The sequence below is a fragment of the Capricornis sumatraensis genome, chromosome 22 (assembly GCF_032405125.1).
Source record: "Capricornis sumatraensis isolate serow.1 chromosome 22, serow.2, whole genome shotgun sequence".
NCBI lineage: Eukaryota > Metazoa > Chordata > Mammalia > Artiodactyla > Bovidae > Capricornis > Capricornis sumatraensis.
Window position 1 is genome coordinate 11,071,592 of NC_091090.1, and position 18,907 is coordinate 11,090,498.

An 18,907-nucleotide genomic window follows, 5' to 3' on the forward strand; every position below is an offset into this window, starting at 1 on the left:
CCCACTGTGAATTTATCAAGACAGCACACAAAGTCCCAATGGGCTGAGAGAAAATTGTCGGTTAATCTAATTTAGAGGAAAACAATTTGGAACAGGGTTGTCCAATCAAGACATTATTTTGAACAATCTCAAGAAAGCACCTTTAAGAAAAGTTTAGGCAAAGGCTGATCAGCCGATGTCATTTGACTTGACACTAGACATAAATCGAAAGCGGATAGAAGTGAGTCTTTCTACAAAACAAGGATCTGCACGGTCGAGGCAGGACCTCTTGCCCTGTACCCTTCCCCTCCCTCACTTCCTGCAGTCAGTCTGCTTGTACCAGGGAAAACAATCAGTTTCTGTTTCCTTTTGTCTGCTGACACTTAGGACTGTCATCCAGGAAGAGCTACCAAAATCTTTAAGCTAGACTCTTTCTAACCTCCCATGATCAATATATTCTATTCCTCATTGTTACACATCACAGTCTACAAAACTTCATTTGGGTTGACTTAATTCATACTTTGGGGGTCTCCAAAATCACTGCAGATGGTGATGCAGCCATGAAATTAAAAGACGCTTACTCCTTGGAAGGAAAGTTATGACCAACCTAGACAGCATATTCAAAAGCAGAGACAGTACTTTGCCAACAAAGGTCTGTCTAGTCAAAGCTATGGTCATGTATGGTCCTGTATGGTCATTTTCCAGTGGTCATGTATGGATGTGAGAGTTGGACTATAAAGAAAGCTGAGTGCTGAAGAATTGATGCTTTTGATCTGTGGTGTTGGAGAAGACTCATGAGAGTCCCTTGGACTGCAAGGAGATCCAACCAGTCCATCCTAAAGGAGATCAGTCCTGGGTGTTCATTGGAAGGACTGATGCTGAAGTTGAAACTCCAATACTTCAGCCTCCTCATGCAAAGAGTTGACTCGTTGGAAAAAACTCTGATGCTGGGAGGGATTGGGGGCAGGAGGAGAAGGGGACAACAGAGGATGAAATAGCTGGATGGCATTACTGACTCGATGGGCATGAATTTGGGTATACTCTGGGAGTTGGTGATGGACAGGGAGGCCTGGTGTGCTGCGATTCATGAGGTCGCAAAGAGTCGGACACGACTGAGTGACTGAACTGAACTGAATTCATATAGATTAGCCAGTTTTTTTTTTCATATTTATATGATCATGGAACTCTCTGTAGAAGACCTGTTGATAAGCCTCTAACTTAGCTCAGAAGACATATTATGGAAATAATGGCTTCAGTCAAGCCATGAAGCCAGGAAGCCAGCTAGAGAACACAAGAGCTTTCCCAGGAACCAGGGATGACTCACAGTTCACCTTTCCCACTCAAGATAAAGAATATGATAAATCTCAGTTCTCATTCAGGCAATGTACTCAAGGAAAAGGACATGTCTTGGGCTGGTGATGCAGAGTTCTCAGAAAAACCATCCCAACACTTGGTAACTGCCTATCCAGTTAGTACAGTTAGTATGTAACACACCATCCTATGTTTAAAATTGTATTTAAAAAAATGTGTGTGTTTGTGTTGGGGGAGTTATCCAGAAGCAAACACACACAAAACAATTCATTTCTACTGTATTCAGAGTCCATTTGATAATTAGGGGTATTTTGTATTATATGTAGTCACCAGGCTAAGCATTAACCGATTTTTAAAGCTCTTCCTGTAGCAACCAGTTTAACTCAGTTCATTTGATCTCATGTTATTCACTGAAGTACTTGTTATGTTTCTGATTTTCTAGTATTTGACCAGATACCAGGACAATTTCAACAATCAGAAATTTTCTGAAGAGACTTCAGCCCTCAAGCTACTATACCTTAGAAATGGGAAGCTATTTCCTTGCTTTGTATCAACAGAACCCTTACAGATCAGCCAGATTTTCCTTATTGCCTTCCTGGAACTATTTGGCAACTTTATTACATTAATTCATAGTGCTAGGTAATTTAAATTCTCCCAAATCACTAATCATTTTTCATTTAAATATCACTTTAGTGACTTTCATGCAAACAAATCCCCAGGAGCCAATAAGTGATTTAGAATTAGATTTCCTTTTTCTATGCTATAAACTGTGGCAACCTGGGAAAAAAATGTACCTCATTTCCCCTAGAATATAAAATACTCTAAATTGCAAGAAAATAGAGCTTCATAAGATATGTTAGAAAGAATTCAGAGAAAATGTATATTGACACCTAAATGAGTATTTGGCTTAGTGGGCCCTCACTAGAAGCAAGGGAAAAATATCCCTTATTGAGGGGATGAATTTCTTATTTTCCCAAACAATTCTGTCTCTTTTTATCCAGATAAGGACAAAAATGAAAAAGAAAAAACCAGGAAAAAGTATCTCTTTTACAACTGATCATATAATTAAGTCACTCAAAGTTATGATAACCTCTAAAGATGTTATAATTTACTGATTGTAGAAAAAAATCCAAAAATATATCTATTGTAGCTGTTCAGTCACTCAGATGTGTCTGACTCTTTGCTGCCCCATGGACTGCAGCATGCCAAGCATCCCTGTCCATCACCATCTCCTGGAGCTTGCTCAAACTCATATTCATTGAATCAGTGATGCCACCCAATGTCTCGTCCTCTGCCATCCCCTTCTCCATCCCCTTCTCCTCCTGCCTTCAATCTTTCCCGGCATCAGGATCTTTTCTAATGAATTGACTCTTCTCATCAGTGACCAAAGTATTGGAGTTTCAACATCAGTCCTTCCAAAGAATATTCAGGATTGATTTCCTTTAGGATTGACTGGCTTTATCTCCTTGAAGTCTAAGGGACTCTCAAGAGTCTTCTCCAATGCCACAGTTAAAAAACATCAATTCTTTGGTTTTCAGCCTTCTTTATGGTCCAACTGTCACATGCATACATGTGAACTGGAAAAATCATAGCTTTAACTAAAGGGATATTTGTAGGTAAAATAATATCTCTGCTTTTCAGTACACTGTCTAGGTTTGCCATAGCTTTTCTTCCAAGGAACAAGCATCATTTAATTTCATGCCTGTAGTCACCATCTGCAGTGATTTTGGAGCCTACAAAAATTAAGTCTGTCACTGTTTCCATTTTTCCCCATCTATTTGCCATAAAGTGATGGGACCAGATGCCATGATATTAGTTTTCTGAATGTTGAACTTTAAGACAGCTTTTTCACTCTTCTCTTTCACCTTCATCAAGAGGCTCCTTAGTCTCTCTTCATTTTCTGCCATAAGGATGGAGTCATCTGCATATCAGAGGTTATTGATATTTCTCTGGGAAATCTTGATTCCAGTTTGTGCTTCATCCAGCCCAGCATTTGGCATCATGTGTTGGAGAAGACTCTTGAGAGTCCCTTGGACTGCAAGGAGATCCAACCAGTCCATTCTGAAGGAGATCAGCACTGGGATTTCTTTGGAAGGAATGATGCTAAAGCTGAAACTCCAGTACTTTGGCCACCTTATGTGAAGAGTTGACTCATTGGAAAAGACTCTGATGCTGGGAGGGATTGGGGGCAGGAGGAGAAGGGGACGACAGAGGATGAGATGGCTGGATGGCATCACTGACTCGATGGACATGAGTCTGAGTGAACTCCGGGAGCTGGTGATGGACAGGGAGGCCTGGCGTGCTGTGATTCATGGGGTCCCAAAGAGTCAGACACGACTGAGTGACTGAACTGAACTGAACTGACTCAGCATATAAGTTAAATAAACAGGGTGACAATATACAGCCTTGATGTACTCCCTTCCCAATATTGAACCAGTCTATTGTTCCATGTCTGGTACTAAGTGTTGCTTCTTGACCTGCATACAGGTTTCTCAGGAGGCAGGCAAGGTGACCTGGTATTCCCATCTCTTTAAGAATTTTTCACAGTCAAAGGCTTTAGTGCCATCAATGAAGCAGAAGTAGGTGTAGTCAATGAATCATATTTGCTGCTTATGAATATATCTAAGCTGATCATTTCAGAAAGATATCTGGTTCCAAGATTAAAAGCCATTTTTGCCATTTTGAACCTGAATGGGTCAAAGTTAACTGATTCTACAGGAACACTCAGTACCATTTGGGGGACAGATCTTTTAAAGTCCTGGCTCTGCCCACGATACGGAACAACTTAGATGTCTATCAACAGATAAATGGATAAGAAGATATGGTCCATGTATACGTACAGTGGAGTATTACTCAGATATAAAAAGGAACAAAACTGGATCATTCGTAGTGTTGTGGATGAAACTAGAGCTTGTCATACAGAGTGAAGTAAATCCGGAAGAGGAAAATATTGCCTATTAATATATGTATTATGGAATCTAGAAAGATGCCGCAGCCGAACCTATCTGCAGAGCAAGAGTAAAGATAAATGCATAGAGGAAGCAACTGTGAACACAGTCGAGTGGGAAGGGCTGAGATGCGCTGAGAGACTAGCATTGACATAAAATCACTAACACGTATAAAACAGATAGTGGGAAAACTGCCTCTTGTACACACAGTGAACTCTGCCTAGTGCTGTGATGACCTAGAGGGGTGAGATGGGAAGGGGAGGGAGGCTCAAGAGGGAGAGAATACATGTACACATATAGCTGATTCACGTTGTCGTACAGCAGAAGCTAACACATTGTAAACCAATTCTACTAGAATGAAAAAATTACAATAGTATAGTTCTGGCTCTGCCATGTAAATAGTTCTAGGTGGCTTCTCTCTACTTCAGTGTGACTTAGCCTTTCTCTTTCTCAGTGTTCTTGTCTTTAAAACACAGATAATTACAGTACCCACTACATCAAGCCAAGAATTAGATGAGATAATGTATGAAAGTGCTAATAAGAGTGCTTGGCACACAACTACTCAATCCATGGCAGCTATTATGATCTTTTCACATACCAGTTATAATTTAGCAGAGTCTGCTACTGGAATGTGAATTGGAATAATAACTCAGGGGATTACATCTTTCGAAAGCAAAGCACATTAAACATTTAATGAGAAACTTGTGGATTTACAACTCATCCAACAGCAAACAGCAGCACTGCGTGCTCTCAAATGCTAAGAGCTTCCAGACAGCCAGGAACTGACATCTTCATTCCAGAGTGAAATGCCAGTTCTTTAGCAGCCTGCACATTTGTTGTTTGGGCTTTTTCAAATTTAATTTTTATTTTATATTGGAGCATAATTGACTTTCAATGTTGTGTTTGTTTTCGGTGTACAGCAAAGTGATTCGGTTTGTCTATATGCAAATATCCATCCTTTTTCAGATCCTTTTTCCATGAAGTTTATTACAGAATATTGAGTAGAGTTCCCTGAGATATACAGAGTGTGTTGTGTTAGTCACTCAGTCATATCTGACTCTTTGAGACCTCATGGACTGCAGCCCTCCAGGCTCTTCTGTCCATGAAATGCTCCAGGCAAGAATACTGGAGTGGATTATCATTCCCTTCTTCAGGGTATCTTCCTGATCCAGGTATTGAACCTGAATCTCCTGCATTGCAGACAGATTCCTTACTATCTGAGCCACCAGGAAAGCCCCATTATCTATTTTATGTACAAGAGCTTCCCAGGGAGTTCAGTGGTAAAGAATTAGCCTGATACTACTAGAGGCAAGAGACATGGGTGGCAAAGAATCAGACCATACAGGCACACACACAATGTGTATATGCTAATTCCAAACTCCTAATTTATCCCTCCTTTCCACCTTTCCCTTTTGGTAACCATAAGTTTGTTTTTGAAGTAAGACAGAGAAAGAAAAATATCCTATGATATCACTTATATGTGGAATCTTAAAAAAAGAAGTACAAATGCCCTGGGCATTTGTAACAGGCGTTGAATATAATCAACATCTCAACTGAGAGGTCCACATGTGGGGTAGTAAAGCTGCAGCTCTAAGTTAGAGATTTGTGATAACTGGAGAAGGAGAAGTCTCTTTATCCAAGACGCCTATGATCAGAAGATAACACCTCTCAGGAACGAAAGTGAAAACTAATTCAGTAGTACAGAGCACGAAGGTGTTAGGAAATGTGGCAATTTCATGAGTTTGCCAGCTTGTCAGGCAAAGTTTGAAGGTGTTCTTTAAATGAAAAATGTGAGGCTTTTTTAAGATAAACTCCATTAATCATCAAAGCACACTCATCTGCTCAAAACTCACTATTTCAGTTATTTTAAATGGTTTTATTTGCAAAGCAGAAATAGAGACAGAGACATAGAGAGCAAACGTATGGGCACCAAGAGGGGAAACGGGGTTGAATGGGAGGAATTGAGAGATGGAGACTGATATATACACTATTGATACTGTGTGTAGATAGGTAACTGATGAGAACCTGCTGTGTGGCAGAGTGAACTCCACTCAATGCTCTGTGTGACCTAAATGGGAAGGAAATCTGAAAAAGAGGGGATATATGTAAATATGGGCTTCCCCTACGTCTCAGTGGTAAAAATTCATCTGCAACCCAGGAGGCACAGGAGACGTGGATTTGAGCTCTGGGTCAGGAAGTTTCCCTGGAAGAGGAAATGGCAACCCACTCCAATATTCTCACCTGAAAACTCTCATGGACAGTGGAGCCTGCTGGGCTACAGTCCAAAGGGTCAAAAAAAGTCAGACACCTCTGAATGCCTGAGCATATGTATAATTATAGCTGATTCACTTTGCTCTACAGTAGAAACTAACACAATATTGTAAGGCAACTATACCCCAATAAAAGTTAATTTTAAAAATTGCTTTAAATGCACCTATGAACAGACTTATACAAACACACATATACATGAATCAAACTGAGCAAATACTTACGGTCACTTCGTTCATGCTCAGAAGCAGGGGGCTGGGTGGTAAGGTGCCAAGGCGGTATTTGAAACCTTCCTCTAATGTCATTCCCCAGAACTGGCTATAGTTCTGGGCTGTCCATCTGCCTTACAAATGAAAGAGAAAAAATAGGTACAGGTTATATGATGTCACTTTAATCAATATAGGTTCATGTGTTTTTCTGAAATTATACAGAAGCAAGTCTGACAAAATTGGAACCATTACTGAAAACTAGGTATTTGTTATATTAATGATGCATTATTGATCACTCTAATATGGAAGCATATCACTCTTCTTAAATTAGGTCTACGTCAATGATTTAAATAACTCATATGAGGAAACTGTATCAACATAGACTAAATTTAAGAATATGGAATCTCTACTTATGGTGAAGTGATTTTAGTAAAAGGCCAATATATGTAGTTTCTTTTAAAAATCATTAAATGCGTTTTAGACAGAAGCTTGAATGTTCAGGAATGTATAGGTTAAATAAGGTAATGTATTATTTATAATTTAGATTTGAAAAGAAGTTGACGGTGTAAAAAGAAGTATCCATGAAAAATTGAAGACAAAATAGTTACACTTAAAAAGATTATGGCAATGCTAATTAATTTTATTTAAATATTAAAATAGTCCATTGCATATAAATGAGTTAATTTGTGTTAAGTGCCCAATAATCTTAGTCATTATTAACAATAATATGAATTCAATTGATGTAAAATTAAATAACAAAAAAGCACATACTTTTCTAGAAACATATTTCATGCCTTACATAGAAAAGGAAGATTTGTTTTCAAAATCTTATGTTGATATTTGAAGAAAATTCCTTAAGAAACATTTAAAATATTTTTACACATATATAGTTTCTAAAAAAATAAATTTCTATTATGGTTCATTCCAAGATATTGAATATATTTTCCTGTGCTACACAGTAGAACTTTGTCATTATCCATTCTTTATGTAACAGTTTACATCCACTATCTCCAAACTCCCAATCCATCTCTCCCCTACCCTGCTTCCTGCTTGGCAACCACAGATCTGTTTTCTATGTCTGTCATCACACTCCAAGTTAGCATTTACTGAATCCTCTTAATTTATCGATCATATTCTCCAATAAACACTGGGAACATAGAAATAAATCAACTTCTCAGCCTTCAAAAATCTCATACCCTAAAAAATGACAAACAGAGAAATGACTTCAGTTTGCGTTATTTATTAGCAGTAGGTCAAACCCCGATCAGAGTAGAGAATTGAAACATAACTCTGCCTGAAGCAGTTAGAACAATTTTTTACAGACAGTGAGTTTTCAGTGCTCATCCTAGAAGAATGTGAATGAGTTAGGTCGCCAGACGTGGGAGAAGATAGAATTTATTCTAAACAAAGGCAACTCTGGAGTAAAGCAGATTTGAAATTGGGAAGCATATATTACAGAAGGAGATATGTAATGCTTAAACTACGAGAGACACCAGAAAGGCAGGCTGGAAAGAGTGTAAATGATGAGGTGGTAAAGCATTTGGGCCAAATTGTCATTTATGCAGAGGAGTGTAATTATATTCTAAAGCAATGGAGTGTCATTGAAGAGTTTTCAAGAACAAGAGTGACAGAAGCAAAGCTTTGTTTTGGAAGGATAGCCATGAAAGTATAAAGGATTGGTGTGAGGTACATTAGGCTGGAAACAAAAGAAACAATCAGATGACTTCAAGCTAGGCTTGATCAAGAAATGCACTCGAATATAGCATAGAAATATAGGAAACAAATTTCTAAAATAAGCCTGGTGAGAAAAATAAGAGCCTAGTGACTGAGAGTGAAGAGGGGGCAAGCCTGAAACTAACTTTGGGTATTCTGGCTTAGTTGACAAGGTAGAGGGAGCTGCCAGCAACCAAGCACAAGCCAAGGGCTCATCTTTTTAGTTGGGGTATTTTTGATTTGACACATCATTGAGAAATCAGGACCAACTTATTCAATAGCCTAAACATTGAGCTCATAAAAAAAAATCAGATTTAGAGATAGGATAGATTTACAATGGGCACAAATTCTTCTCCATTTCTTCCCATTAAGAAATGGAGTTTGTTTCTCCAACTGTTGAAAATGAGCTGGCCTGGTGACTTGCTCTGCTCAGTAGAAAGCAGTGAAACTGGCAGTGTGAAAATTTCAAGCCTTGGCCTCCGAAGGGGCCATTTCTAGCCTCCACTTGTGTCCTGCTTGAACACTGTCATTATGTGAAGAAGCCAAGGCTGTCCTCCTGGAGACATTTGGGCCCCCAACAACCAGCACCAACCACCAGCCATGGGAGTAAGGCCACCTAGACAGTGCAGCCCAGCTAAGGCTCCAGATGTCTGTGGACACACCCACAGGAAAGATCAGGAAAGAGCCTCAGCTAAGCTCATCCTGTATTGCTGATGTGAACATAAAAACAAAGCCATGGGTGTACATGTGTTCCCCACTCTGAACCCCCTTCCCACCTCCCTCCCTACCCCATCCCTCAGGGTCATCCCAGTGCTCCGGCCCTGAGCACCCTGTCTCATGCATCAAACCTGGACTGGTGATCTATTTCACTTATGATAATATACATGTTTCAACGCTATTCTCTCAAATCATCCCACCCTTGCCTTTTCCCACAGAGTCCAAAAGTCTGTTCTTTACATCTGTGTCTCTTTTGCTGTCTCGCATATGGGGTCATCGTTACCATATTTCTAAATTCCATATATATGTGTTAATATACTGTACTGGTGTTTTTCTTTCCAACTTACTTCACTCTGTATGATAGGCTCCAGTTTCATCCACCTCATTAGAACTGATTCAAATGCATTCTTTTTAATAGCTGAGTAATATTCCATTATGTATATGTACCAGAGTTTTCTTATCCATTCATCTGCCAATGGACATCTAGGTTGCTTCCATGTCAATGTATGGCAAAAACCACTACAATATTGTAAAGTAATTAGCCTCCAATTAAAATAAATTAATTAATTTAATTAAAAAAAGAAAATAAATAAATAAAGCTTGTGCCCCTGTTTGAGTTTCCTGAGCCATACAGCAAATCTATTTTACATATAGTAATGTAAGGTAAGTTTCCATGTTACTGTATCAACCTAGAGGGGTGGGATGGGGAGGGAGATGGGAGGGAGTTTCAAAAGGGAGGAGATGTATGTATACCTGTGGCTGATTCATGTTAAGGTTTGACAGAAAACAGCAAAATTCTGTAAAGCAATTATCCTTCAATAAAAAATAAGTTAATTTTAAAAAAGACCCCACTTGTTGCACGGTACAGCCAAAATAAAGAGAACTTTTAATAAATAAATAAATAAATAAATAAAGCTTGTGGTTTTAAGCTACTAAATTCCAAAGTGATTTTGTTACATAGCATCAGATAACTGAGACTATCTCTTTCTCCCTTCATTCCACTAACTTGCTGGTTATCACTTGTGCTACGAATTTGGGATTTATAACAGCCCTATCATTAGAAACCCTTTTACAAAGCTATGGCATGTGGGCTCCTCAGCTGGATTGTAAATTCCTCTAAGACATTATTTATTTGTATTCTCAGCAGTGCCAAAAGGGAAACACATGTTTTGTTAATATTAATTGCATGAAAACATAATGCATGGAAAAAATAAGCACCAAAGTAGGTTATGCAGAATGAATAAAGGCTTGGATCTAAATACTACCAAGATGACAGAAATAAATGCTTTAAAGCAAAGGCTGCATATATTTCCATGTAGGTTATTTTTAAAAGAGCCTAAAATAGACACTGAATGATATAAATGATTTCATTTTCACACATGAAAGCAACTTGAACATCAGAAACAGTAAATATCTGAGAATCAGAACTTTCTTTTAAATTCAAGGACAGTCTGCCTTTTCTTCCCTGGTAAATAATTTCAGTGTTAGTCCTTTTCTTCCTCGCTCATCTCTTTTACTTACCTCTTGCGGGCAGTGAGCAAATTGGCCGGGATGGTGTGTTCAGGTTCTCTGGGCCCATGTTTTGTAAACAATGAGTATGTAACAGCAGAGATCATTTATAGCGCTGCACGTGCATGTCACGAGGTACTCACGTGGTCACAGGTTGTGTGCGGCACACATATATGTGAGCTCCACCCATAAACTGGGGGTTTTACTATGATGTCATGGCTGTGTCTGTTGGATCAGTCACGAGAGGAGAGAATTGTGTGGCTGCTGCATCAGCCAGGAGAGAATACTGCTATGGCTGCTGAACCAGCCAAGAGAAAGGCTGTGCCAGCCAGCAGAGAATAAATGTGCCTGCAGTTCCTGTGGCCCCTCAAGTCTCCCTCCAGCCTCTTAGCTCACGGCTTGCCTTCCCTGGGTTCAAAGAACAGTGTACACAGTGAGATACAGCAAGACAATTGGCGCCACAAACAGGATGATCAGCAATACAATTGGCATAGTTGGCAGGATACCCAGTGGGTAGGGGAGTCTGAGGCTCCACTCGATGGAGGAAGCCAGTGGCCACCAGATAGCATATGGTACCGTGTGGCCTCTGTTCTCTTGACATGGGCTCCAGCTGGAAGACTGGGAAGTGGTGGATGGTTCACTGGATAATATTGAAAGGCATTACAGGCAGTGAGTTCCCATTTGCCGAAAAAGGCAGCACTAACTGCCTGGCACTGTGGGGTGGGTTTTCCTGACTGCACTGAAGGCGAATATTGACAGTGCTTTCTGTGATGCCATGCCGGTGTGCAGTGTGCAGAGACACTTGGAAGAACTGGGGCAGCGTATACTGATGTTAGAGCAAGAACCCCATGGCCCTGAAGAACCCAGCATCTCTGACAGCGAGGTGGTAAGTGACTGTGATGATGAACATTATGAGCCCGTGGGTCCCCACTTGACAGCAAGGCCCGCTGTGCAGCAGAAAGTGAAGCATGAGCAGCCTAAGGCCAAGGCGGGGGGGCATGGTCAAAGGGCCCCAGTGTGACTGAGTTCATGACATATACTCAGGTGGAGTTGGCCAACTTGGGTTAGCAGTTTCAGCAAACGCACAGGAACACTTGGAAGCATGGCTTTTGCGACTTTGGGACACAGGGGTGGGCCCAGCACCTGAGAGGCTTTGCAGGTCCTTACTGAGAGAAGCCTGGGAGAAGGAAATGGCAACCACACTCCAGTGTTCTTGCCTGGAAAATCCCAAGGACGAAGAAGCCTGGCAGGCTACAGTCCATGGGGTTGCAAAGAGTCGGACACAACTGAGCGGCTTCACTTCACTTCCCTGAGAGAAGCAGAGAGATGTCATGCAGGATGCCATTTTGAAAGTGCAAAGAGCCCACAGGGGGCCCAAGCTAGCAGGAGTCCCAACTGGGTTATGCAGATGCAAACGTGGGCTAATTTATGGGGAGTGTACTGTAAAGGCCGTGTCCTCAGATTTAGAAAAGTGTAATCATGTGGGTGGACTGTGAACACCACAAAAGATCCCTTCCTTGCAGGGTGGGCCTGGTGCCTGTGGGGGGTTTGTGTGTCCTTAATAAAAATTCCGCAGGAGTGGAGTTGCCCCTGGGGAGGATTTCCTAGAATCCCACAAGGACAGATGGTGCACTGGACTTGGCCATGAGAGACAGAGGCACTCCACGTGCGTGGGCGGCTCTTCTAGCACCATGAGGGCAAGGACTGCAACAGGAGTCCCAAGTGATACCTGGTGTTGGGTTTTGCTATGCATTGGGGATGTAACTGCTGTTGTAGCTACTGCTGTTGCAAGATGTAAATCCAAGGGTCAGTGTTACTGGCCAAAGGAATATCACAGATGGACGACGCATAGAATGTGAACGAGAGACCCTGAAGGGGTGGAGTGTGGGGAGAGAGCAAATTGGCCAAGATGGCCGTCCAGGCTTTCTTGCCCCATATTGTAAATAATGACTGTGTAACAGCTGAACTCATTTATAGTACTGCACATGCACGTCATGAGATTCTCAGTTGGTCAGGAGTTGTGTGCGGTATGCATATATGCGAGCTCCACCCATAAAGTAGGAGGAGTTACTGCTGCCCCTTGGCTGTCTCCATTGGGTCAGTCCCGAGAGGAGAGAACTGCAGTATGTCCGCTCAGCCAAACAAGAGAGCGGCTGTGTTACGGCTGCTGTGCCCACCCGGAGAGAATAAAGTTCCTATGGCTCCTCGAGTCTCTTTCTAGCTTGTTAGCTTGTGCCTTGCCTACCCTCGGTTCAACGAACAGTGTGCACAGTGGGATACAGCAAGACAGTTGGCGCCACAAGCAGGGCGATCAGCGATACACCTCTTTCCCCCATTTTGTCTATGTATATTTTCTTTTGCTGCAATTTTATTTCCATTTTTTTTTTGAGTCGTCTATGTTTGCTACTAAAAGGTAAAGCCCATGCCTCTGAAATATTCCTGGAGTACTCTCAACAGTAAACGAATGATGCAAAAATGTTTCCTTCCAAGGGAGATAGCATTCCCAACAGATCTAGACTCTTATATGACTTTCTTTCCACACTGCTTTAAGCAGTGGTTTCTCTTGGGTTCAGGGACAGCAGAAAGGTTGGTTGCTTATCTTGGCTTCCTGGAAGTGTGTGCTTGTTAGGTCAAGCATTTGAATCCTTTTAGGCACCTGATTCAGATAATCTCTCATGATGACACATACTCTCATGTTCTTTTAATAATTTAAATATCACTTAGCCACAGAGAATTGATTTTCCATAGAAATACTTAAAATGTCATCATATTATCACCTGAAATATTGGTGAAACACACACACAGAGGAGTTTAAAATGGTTTGAGAATATTAATATCAACAAATGTGACTTCTATCTTTCATGTCTTCCAAGAAAATACTCAGGGTACATTGAAAATTAGTGTCCCATTGTGCTGGGAAACATACAGCTTAAGTGTGGAGAGAAATGATATTTTTAGTTTTAAAAAATTCATTTGAGGATGACTTCACTTTTATAGTTGCTAGGCAATAGATCTTTTCAAGTGAAATCTTTTCCTGAAGGTGGAAAATGTTATCAAGGGTAGAGAAATCCTGAGGCAGAAACCATCCCGCCATCCCTCTTCCTTTTAGTTCCATAAAGAGAGCCAGTGTTGACATCTTCTCCTTACTCCTTCTATGTAAGTGGCAAAGTGACTTTGCTAATCTATCAGAGCATCAGACAGTTATTTTAAATGTCAATCAGCCCAAGTTTTTGTTTATTAGCAAAGTAAAATGGCCTGACCTTTTGACTCAACTATGAGTGAAATTGGCTAGATAACAGTCATCTCAGTGAAACTGTCTAGATGGGCTGGTCTTTTGGGGAATCCTCAAGATAAAATATTACTCTCTTAAGGTAAGATGCTGCACAGGATAGCTTGAGCTTGTGATTGGCTAGGTCAGGGCAAATGTGGAAGGAAAGAAAATAAACATGAATGAATCAGTTTGCTACTTTCTTATTTTTTCTGGCTAGTTATTTAAACTAAATTTCCTCCTACACGCCTCACTCATACCATGACACTGCTCCTTTCTGAATAATTTAAGACCATGCTCCAAATTTCTCCTTTATACATTTTGATTTTTAGTTATTTGAAGTTTACCTCTGTGTATTCCACTTTCACATGTCTTTCTATTTCCCTCTCCATTTCTCTCACACTCTTGTTTTTATTTCATTTTAAAGAATGATCTTTTTTTGCAGGTAAGTGATAGGAACTACATTGTTTGAAACCTGAGAGGTAACAGGGAGGTGGGCACCAAAAATCCCAGAAAGCAAACTTTTTCTCACCCATAGTCTCCTTTGTTGACATGTTCAATTAATCCTGGTTGAACAAGGCATGCATGCTGGGAGCATTTCCACTGCTGTCCTGAGCATGTGCTGTAAAAATACAAACATTATGAAAGTGACTTGGCCTTTTAGGAGCACATTTACAAAATTAGTACCCAGAATTGCACCTTGTTAAGGCATAAAATTTTTTGATTAATGTTAACCATATGGCTATTTAATTCTTGGCAAAAACAAATCACAACACATTTATTAACTATGCGACAACGCAGTATCTTCTACTCCAGGCAGTTAGTGAATGAAATGACCACTCAGTCATTGAAGTTTGAAAATAGGCAACAATGAAGACAGCAGATTTAGTATGTGTAATTGGAAATTTTCTGCAGGATAATCATTTTAAGGCAGTCTGATTATAATATATTTAGTTACTGTGCTCAAGGAAATACGAGTTGATTTGCCTATAGTATATCAGAATATTTGTAATTAATAGGTATGCTTAATGCACTGTCACTAACATCAAACTCGAACATTAAAAGAAATATTTATGTGTAGATTTGACACATCTATTAAAATTAAATATGTTCATAAAGACCATTGATATGTGATATCTTATGATTCTGTGTATCTGTATTTAAGCATATGTTTTGTTTCACAAATGTTCCTTTTATTTGAAGAAAACATGCACAGACAGTAGAATTCAGTTCTGTGCCACTTAAATTCATTACCAGGAATTGCAGTTTTCTTTAATTACTGATCCTTCTTCATAATGTTGACCATCTCTGTGGCAACCTGTCAACATAACATAAAAACAAATCAATATTCTAAATTGATTAATAAAATGCATTCACAAAACACATACTCTAAAATTGTGTTTCAGTTCAGTTCATTTCAGTCGCTCAGTCGTGTCCGACTCTTTGCGACCCCATGAATCGCAGCACGCCAGGCCTCCCTGTTCATCGCCATCTCCCGGAGTTCACTCAGACTCACGTCCATTGACTCCGTGATGCCATCCAGCCATCTCATCCTCGGTCGTCCCCTTCTCCTCCTGCCCCCAATCCCTCCCAGCATCAGAGTCTTTTCCAAAGAGTCAACTCTTCGCATGAGGTGGCCAAAGTACTGGAGTTTCAGCTTTAGCATCATTCCTTCCAAAGAAATCCCAGGGTTGATCTCCTTCAGAATGGACTAGTTGGATCTCCTTGCAGTCCAAGGGACTCTCAAGAGTCTTCTCCAACACCACAGTTCAAAAGCATCAATTCTTCAGCGCTCAGCCTTCTTCACAGTCCAACTCTCACATCTATACATGACTACTGGAAAAACCATAGCCTTGACTAGACGGACCTTAGTTTTTCAAATATGCAAAAAATATTTGGTGCCAATCTGACAGAAATCTACATGGGGTTTTTGTCAGGGTTTATATATCCAATTTTTTTGGATTTGTTCCATGAGCTTCTTGCACTGTGTATTTGTTCCAACTGAGAGGATTTGTAAAGCATTAAAAATTAAATTACTGAGGTATTAATCACTAAACACACTCAAAAAATAATTAATGTGTTTAAAGAAATAGGTAAGCAGTAAAATAGTGTTTGAAATAATTAATAGCATTTCTCATCTTAAAATCTAATCAAGTCTCATGTGGATATAAACAGTTGCGTATGATTAGAGGAAGGAACAAGGTTTTGGACCAAAGTACAAAGCTATTTCAGTGAATTCACCTTACAAAGAGAAACTCTATTTTTTCTCCAGAATTTGAATCAGGAGAAAAGTTTATAAGATTGCAGCCCTTTGTGTTCTAAATCTAAATGTTCCTCAACTATTAACCAAAAAGTGAAAGTGTTAGTTGGTCAGGTCTGTCCAGCTCTTTGCATCCCCATGGACTGCGGCACTCCAGGCTCCTCTGTCCATGGATTTCTCCAGGCAAGAATACTGGAGTGGGTAGCCATTCCCTTCTTCAGGGCATCTTCCCAGTCCAAGGACTGAACCTGGGTCTTCCACATTACAGGAAGGTTCTTTACCGTCTGCGCCACCAGCGAAGTCACATTAACGGAAATTTTTGCTGTTTTACCAGATTATAGAAACTACTCCAAAGAGATCAATGGTGAATTATCATTGCATGAAAACCAATCAGAAAGATATGGTAAAATAGTGCACTGGCTAGAAACTAAATCCCTTCATAAATATAACTTACACAAATTACTGAATTAGCAAAAGTAACATAATTCACTCCTATGTCACATGAAAACTTTTTTGATGGAAACGTATCATTGAGAGATCACATCAATGGCCCCTAGTTAAATAAAATGAATTCTAACTTAAAAAAATTATTTATTTTTAATTGGAGGATAATTGCTTTACAATATTGCGTTGGTTTCTGCCATACATCAACATGAGTCAGCCAGAGGTATACAAATGTCCCTTCCCTCTAGAAGCTCCTTCCCACCTCTCACCCCATCCCACCCCTCTAGGAATTCTAACTTTTTACTGTATATAATAATAGGAGTAAATCTACATATTTAAAAACCATTTCAAGGGACCTGGTTGAACTACAAGCCATAATGTCACAAAAGCCAATTTCAGATTAGCTATCTTTCAATTTTTCAAAAAATTGTTTCTCAGGAAACATTTACAGCTGCTTTCTTAAGCAAGCACCATGTTCTCACAGTTCAATGTTTTGCTTAATGAATTTCGAATCTCCTTGTATTTGCATCTATCCATCCCTTTTCCATGTATTCCACCATCACAGGAAAAGAGAAGAAAAACACTTCTCTTGTGGCCCACACGGGAGGAAAAAGACTCAACTTTAAATTAAGTTCAGAGTTTTAATTACTACCCGGGATTAAACACTTTTTATAAATAAATTTCTATGTTTGCAATTTACAAAGATCCTAGAACTTTTCATTACCTAGGCAAGCAACAGTAAAAATTCAAGCAACAATTCAAGTTTCACTCCAAGTCAAGGAAAGTACTCCCCTGATTAGTTCTAAAGGGTGGATGAAAGCGGGGGGAAAGCTGATTTTTAACATTTATTTTACTGGAGTATAGTTGATTTACAGTGCTGTGTTAATTTATGCTGAACAGCAAATGATTCAATATGTATGTATGTGTACACATATGTGTGTGTGTGTGTGTGTTCAGTGGCTCAGTCATGTCTGACTGGGACCCCATGGACTGTAGCCTGCCAGGCTCGTCTGTCCATGGAATCTTTGAGGTAAGAATACTAGAGTCTGTTGCCATTTCCTACACCAGGGACTCTTCCCAACCCAGGGATCAAACCCATGTCTCTTGTGTTTCCTGCATTACAGGTGTATTCTTTACCACTGCACCGCCTGTGGTAAAGTTTCATTGTTTGAAACCGGAGGGGTAAAAGGGAGGTGGGCACCAAAAATCCCAGAAGCAAAAATTTTCTCACACATACATACACATATATATATGTATGTATGTATGTATGCCAAAGAATGCTCAAACTACCACACAATTGTACTTATCTCACACGCTAGCAAAGTAATGTTCAAAATTCTCCAAGCCAGGCTTCAACAGTACATGACCATGAACTTCCAGATGTTCAAGCTGGATTTGGAAAAGGCAGAGGAACCAGAGATCAAATTGCCAACATCCATTTGATCATCAAAAAAGCAAGAAAGCTCCAGAAAAACATCTACTTCTGATTTATTGACTATGCCAAATCCTTTGACTGTGTGGATCACAACAAACTGTGGAAAATTCTGAAAGAGATGGAAATACCAGACCTCCTGACCTGCCTCTTGAGAAACCTGTATGCAGGTCAGGAAGCAACAGTTAGAACTGGACATGGAACAAATCAGGAAGGAGTACATCAAGGCTGTATAGTGTCACCCTGCTTATTTAACTTATATGCAGAGTGAATCATGAGAAACACTGGGCTGGATGAAGCACAAGTTGGGATCAAGATTGCAGAGAGAAATATCCATAACCTCAGACATACAGATGACACCACCCTTATGGCAGAAAGCGAAGAAGAACTAAAGAGACTTTTGATGAAAGTGAAAGAGGACAGTGAAAAAGTTGGCTTAAAACATTCAGAAAATGAACATCATGGCATCTGCTCTCATCACTTCATGGGAAATAGATGGGGGAACAGTGAAAACAGTGTCAGACTTTATTTTGGGGGGCTCCAAAGTCACTGCAGTTGGTGGCTGTAGCCATGAAATTAAAAGACGCTTGCTCCTTGGAAGGAAAGTTATGACCAACCTAGACAGCATATTAAAAAAGCAGAGACATTACTTTTCCAGCAAAGGTTTGTCTAGTCAAAGCTATGGTTTTTCCAGTGGTCATATATGGATATGAGAGTTGGACTATAAAGAAAGCTGAGTGCCAAAGAATTGATGCTTTTGAAATGTGGTGTTGGAGAAGACTCTTGAGAGTCCCCTGGACTGCAAAGAGATCCAAACAGTCCATTCTAAAGGAGATCAGTCCTGGGTGT

The 18,907-nt window shown here is 40.0% G+C and overlaps 1 protein-coding gene across 1 annotated transcript in view; it reads right to left on the minus strand.

Moving 5' to 3' along the window:
* Window positions 1-18,907, minus strand: part of TINAG (tubulointerstitial nephritis antigen) — a 110,204-nt gene that overhangs the window by 82,047 nt on the left and 9,250 nt on the right. Inside the window, exons 2-4 of the mRNA XM_068961073.1 lie at window positions 15,177-15,240; window positions 14,455-14,544; window positions 6,731-6,845 (exon numbers count right to left, since the gene is read on the minus strand). Of these exons, the coding sequence (XP_068817174.1) occupies window positions 6,731-6,845; window positions 14,455-14,544; window positions 15,177-15,240 (269 nt within the window). The remainder of the gene's footprint in view (window positions 1-6,730; window positions 6,846-14,454; window positions 14,545-15,176; window positions 15,241-18,907) is intronic.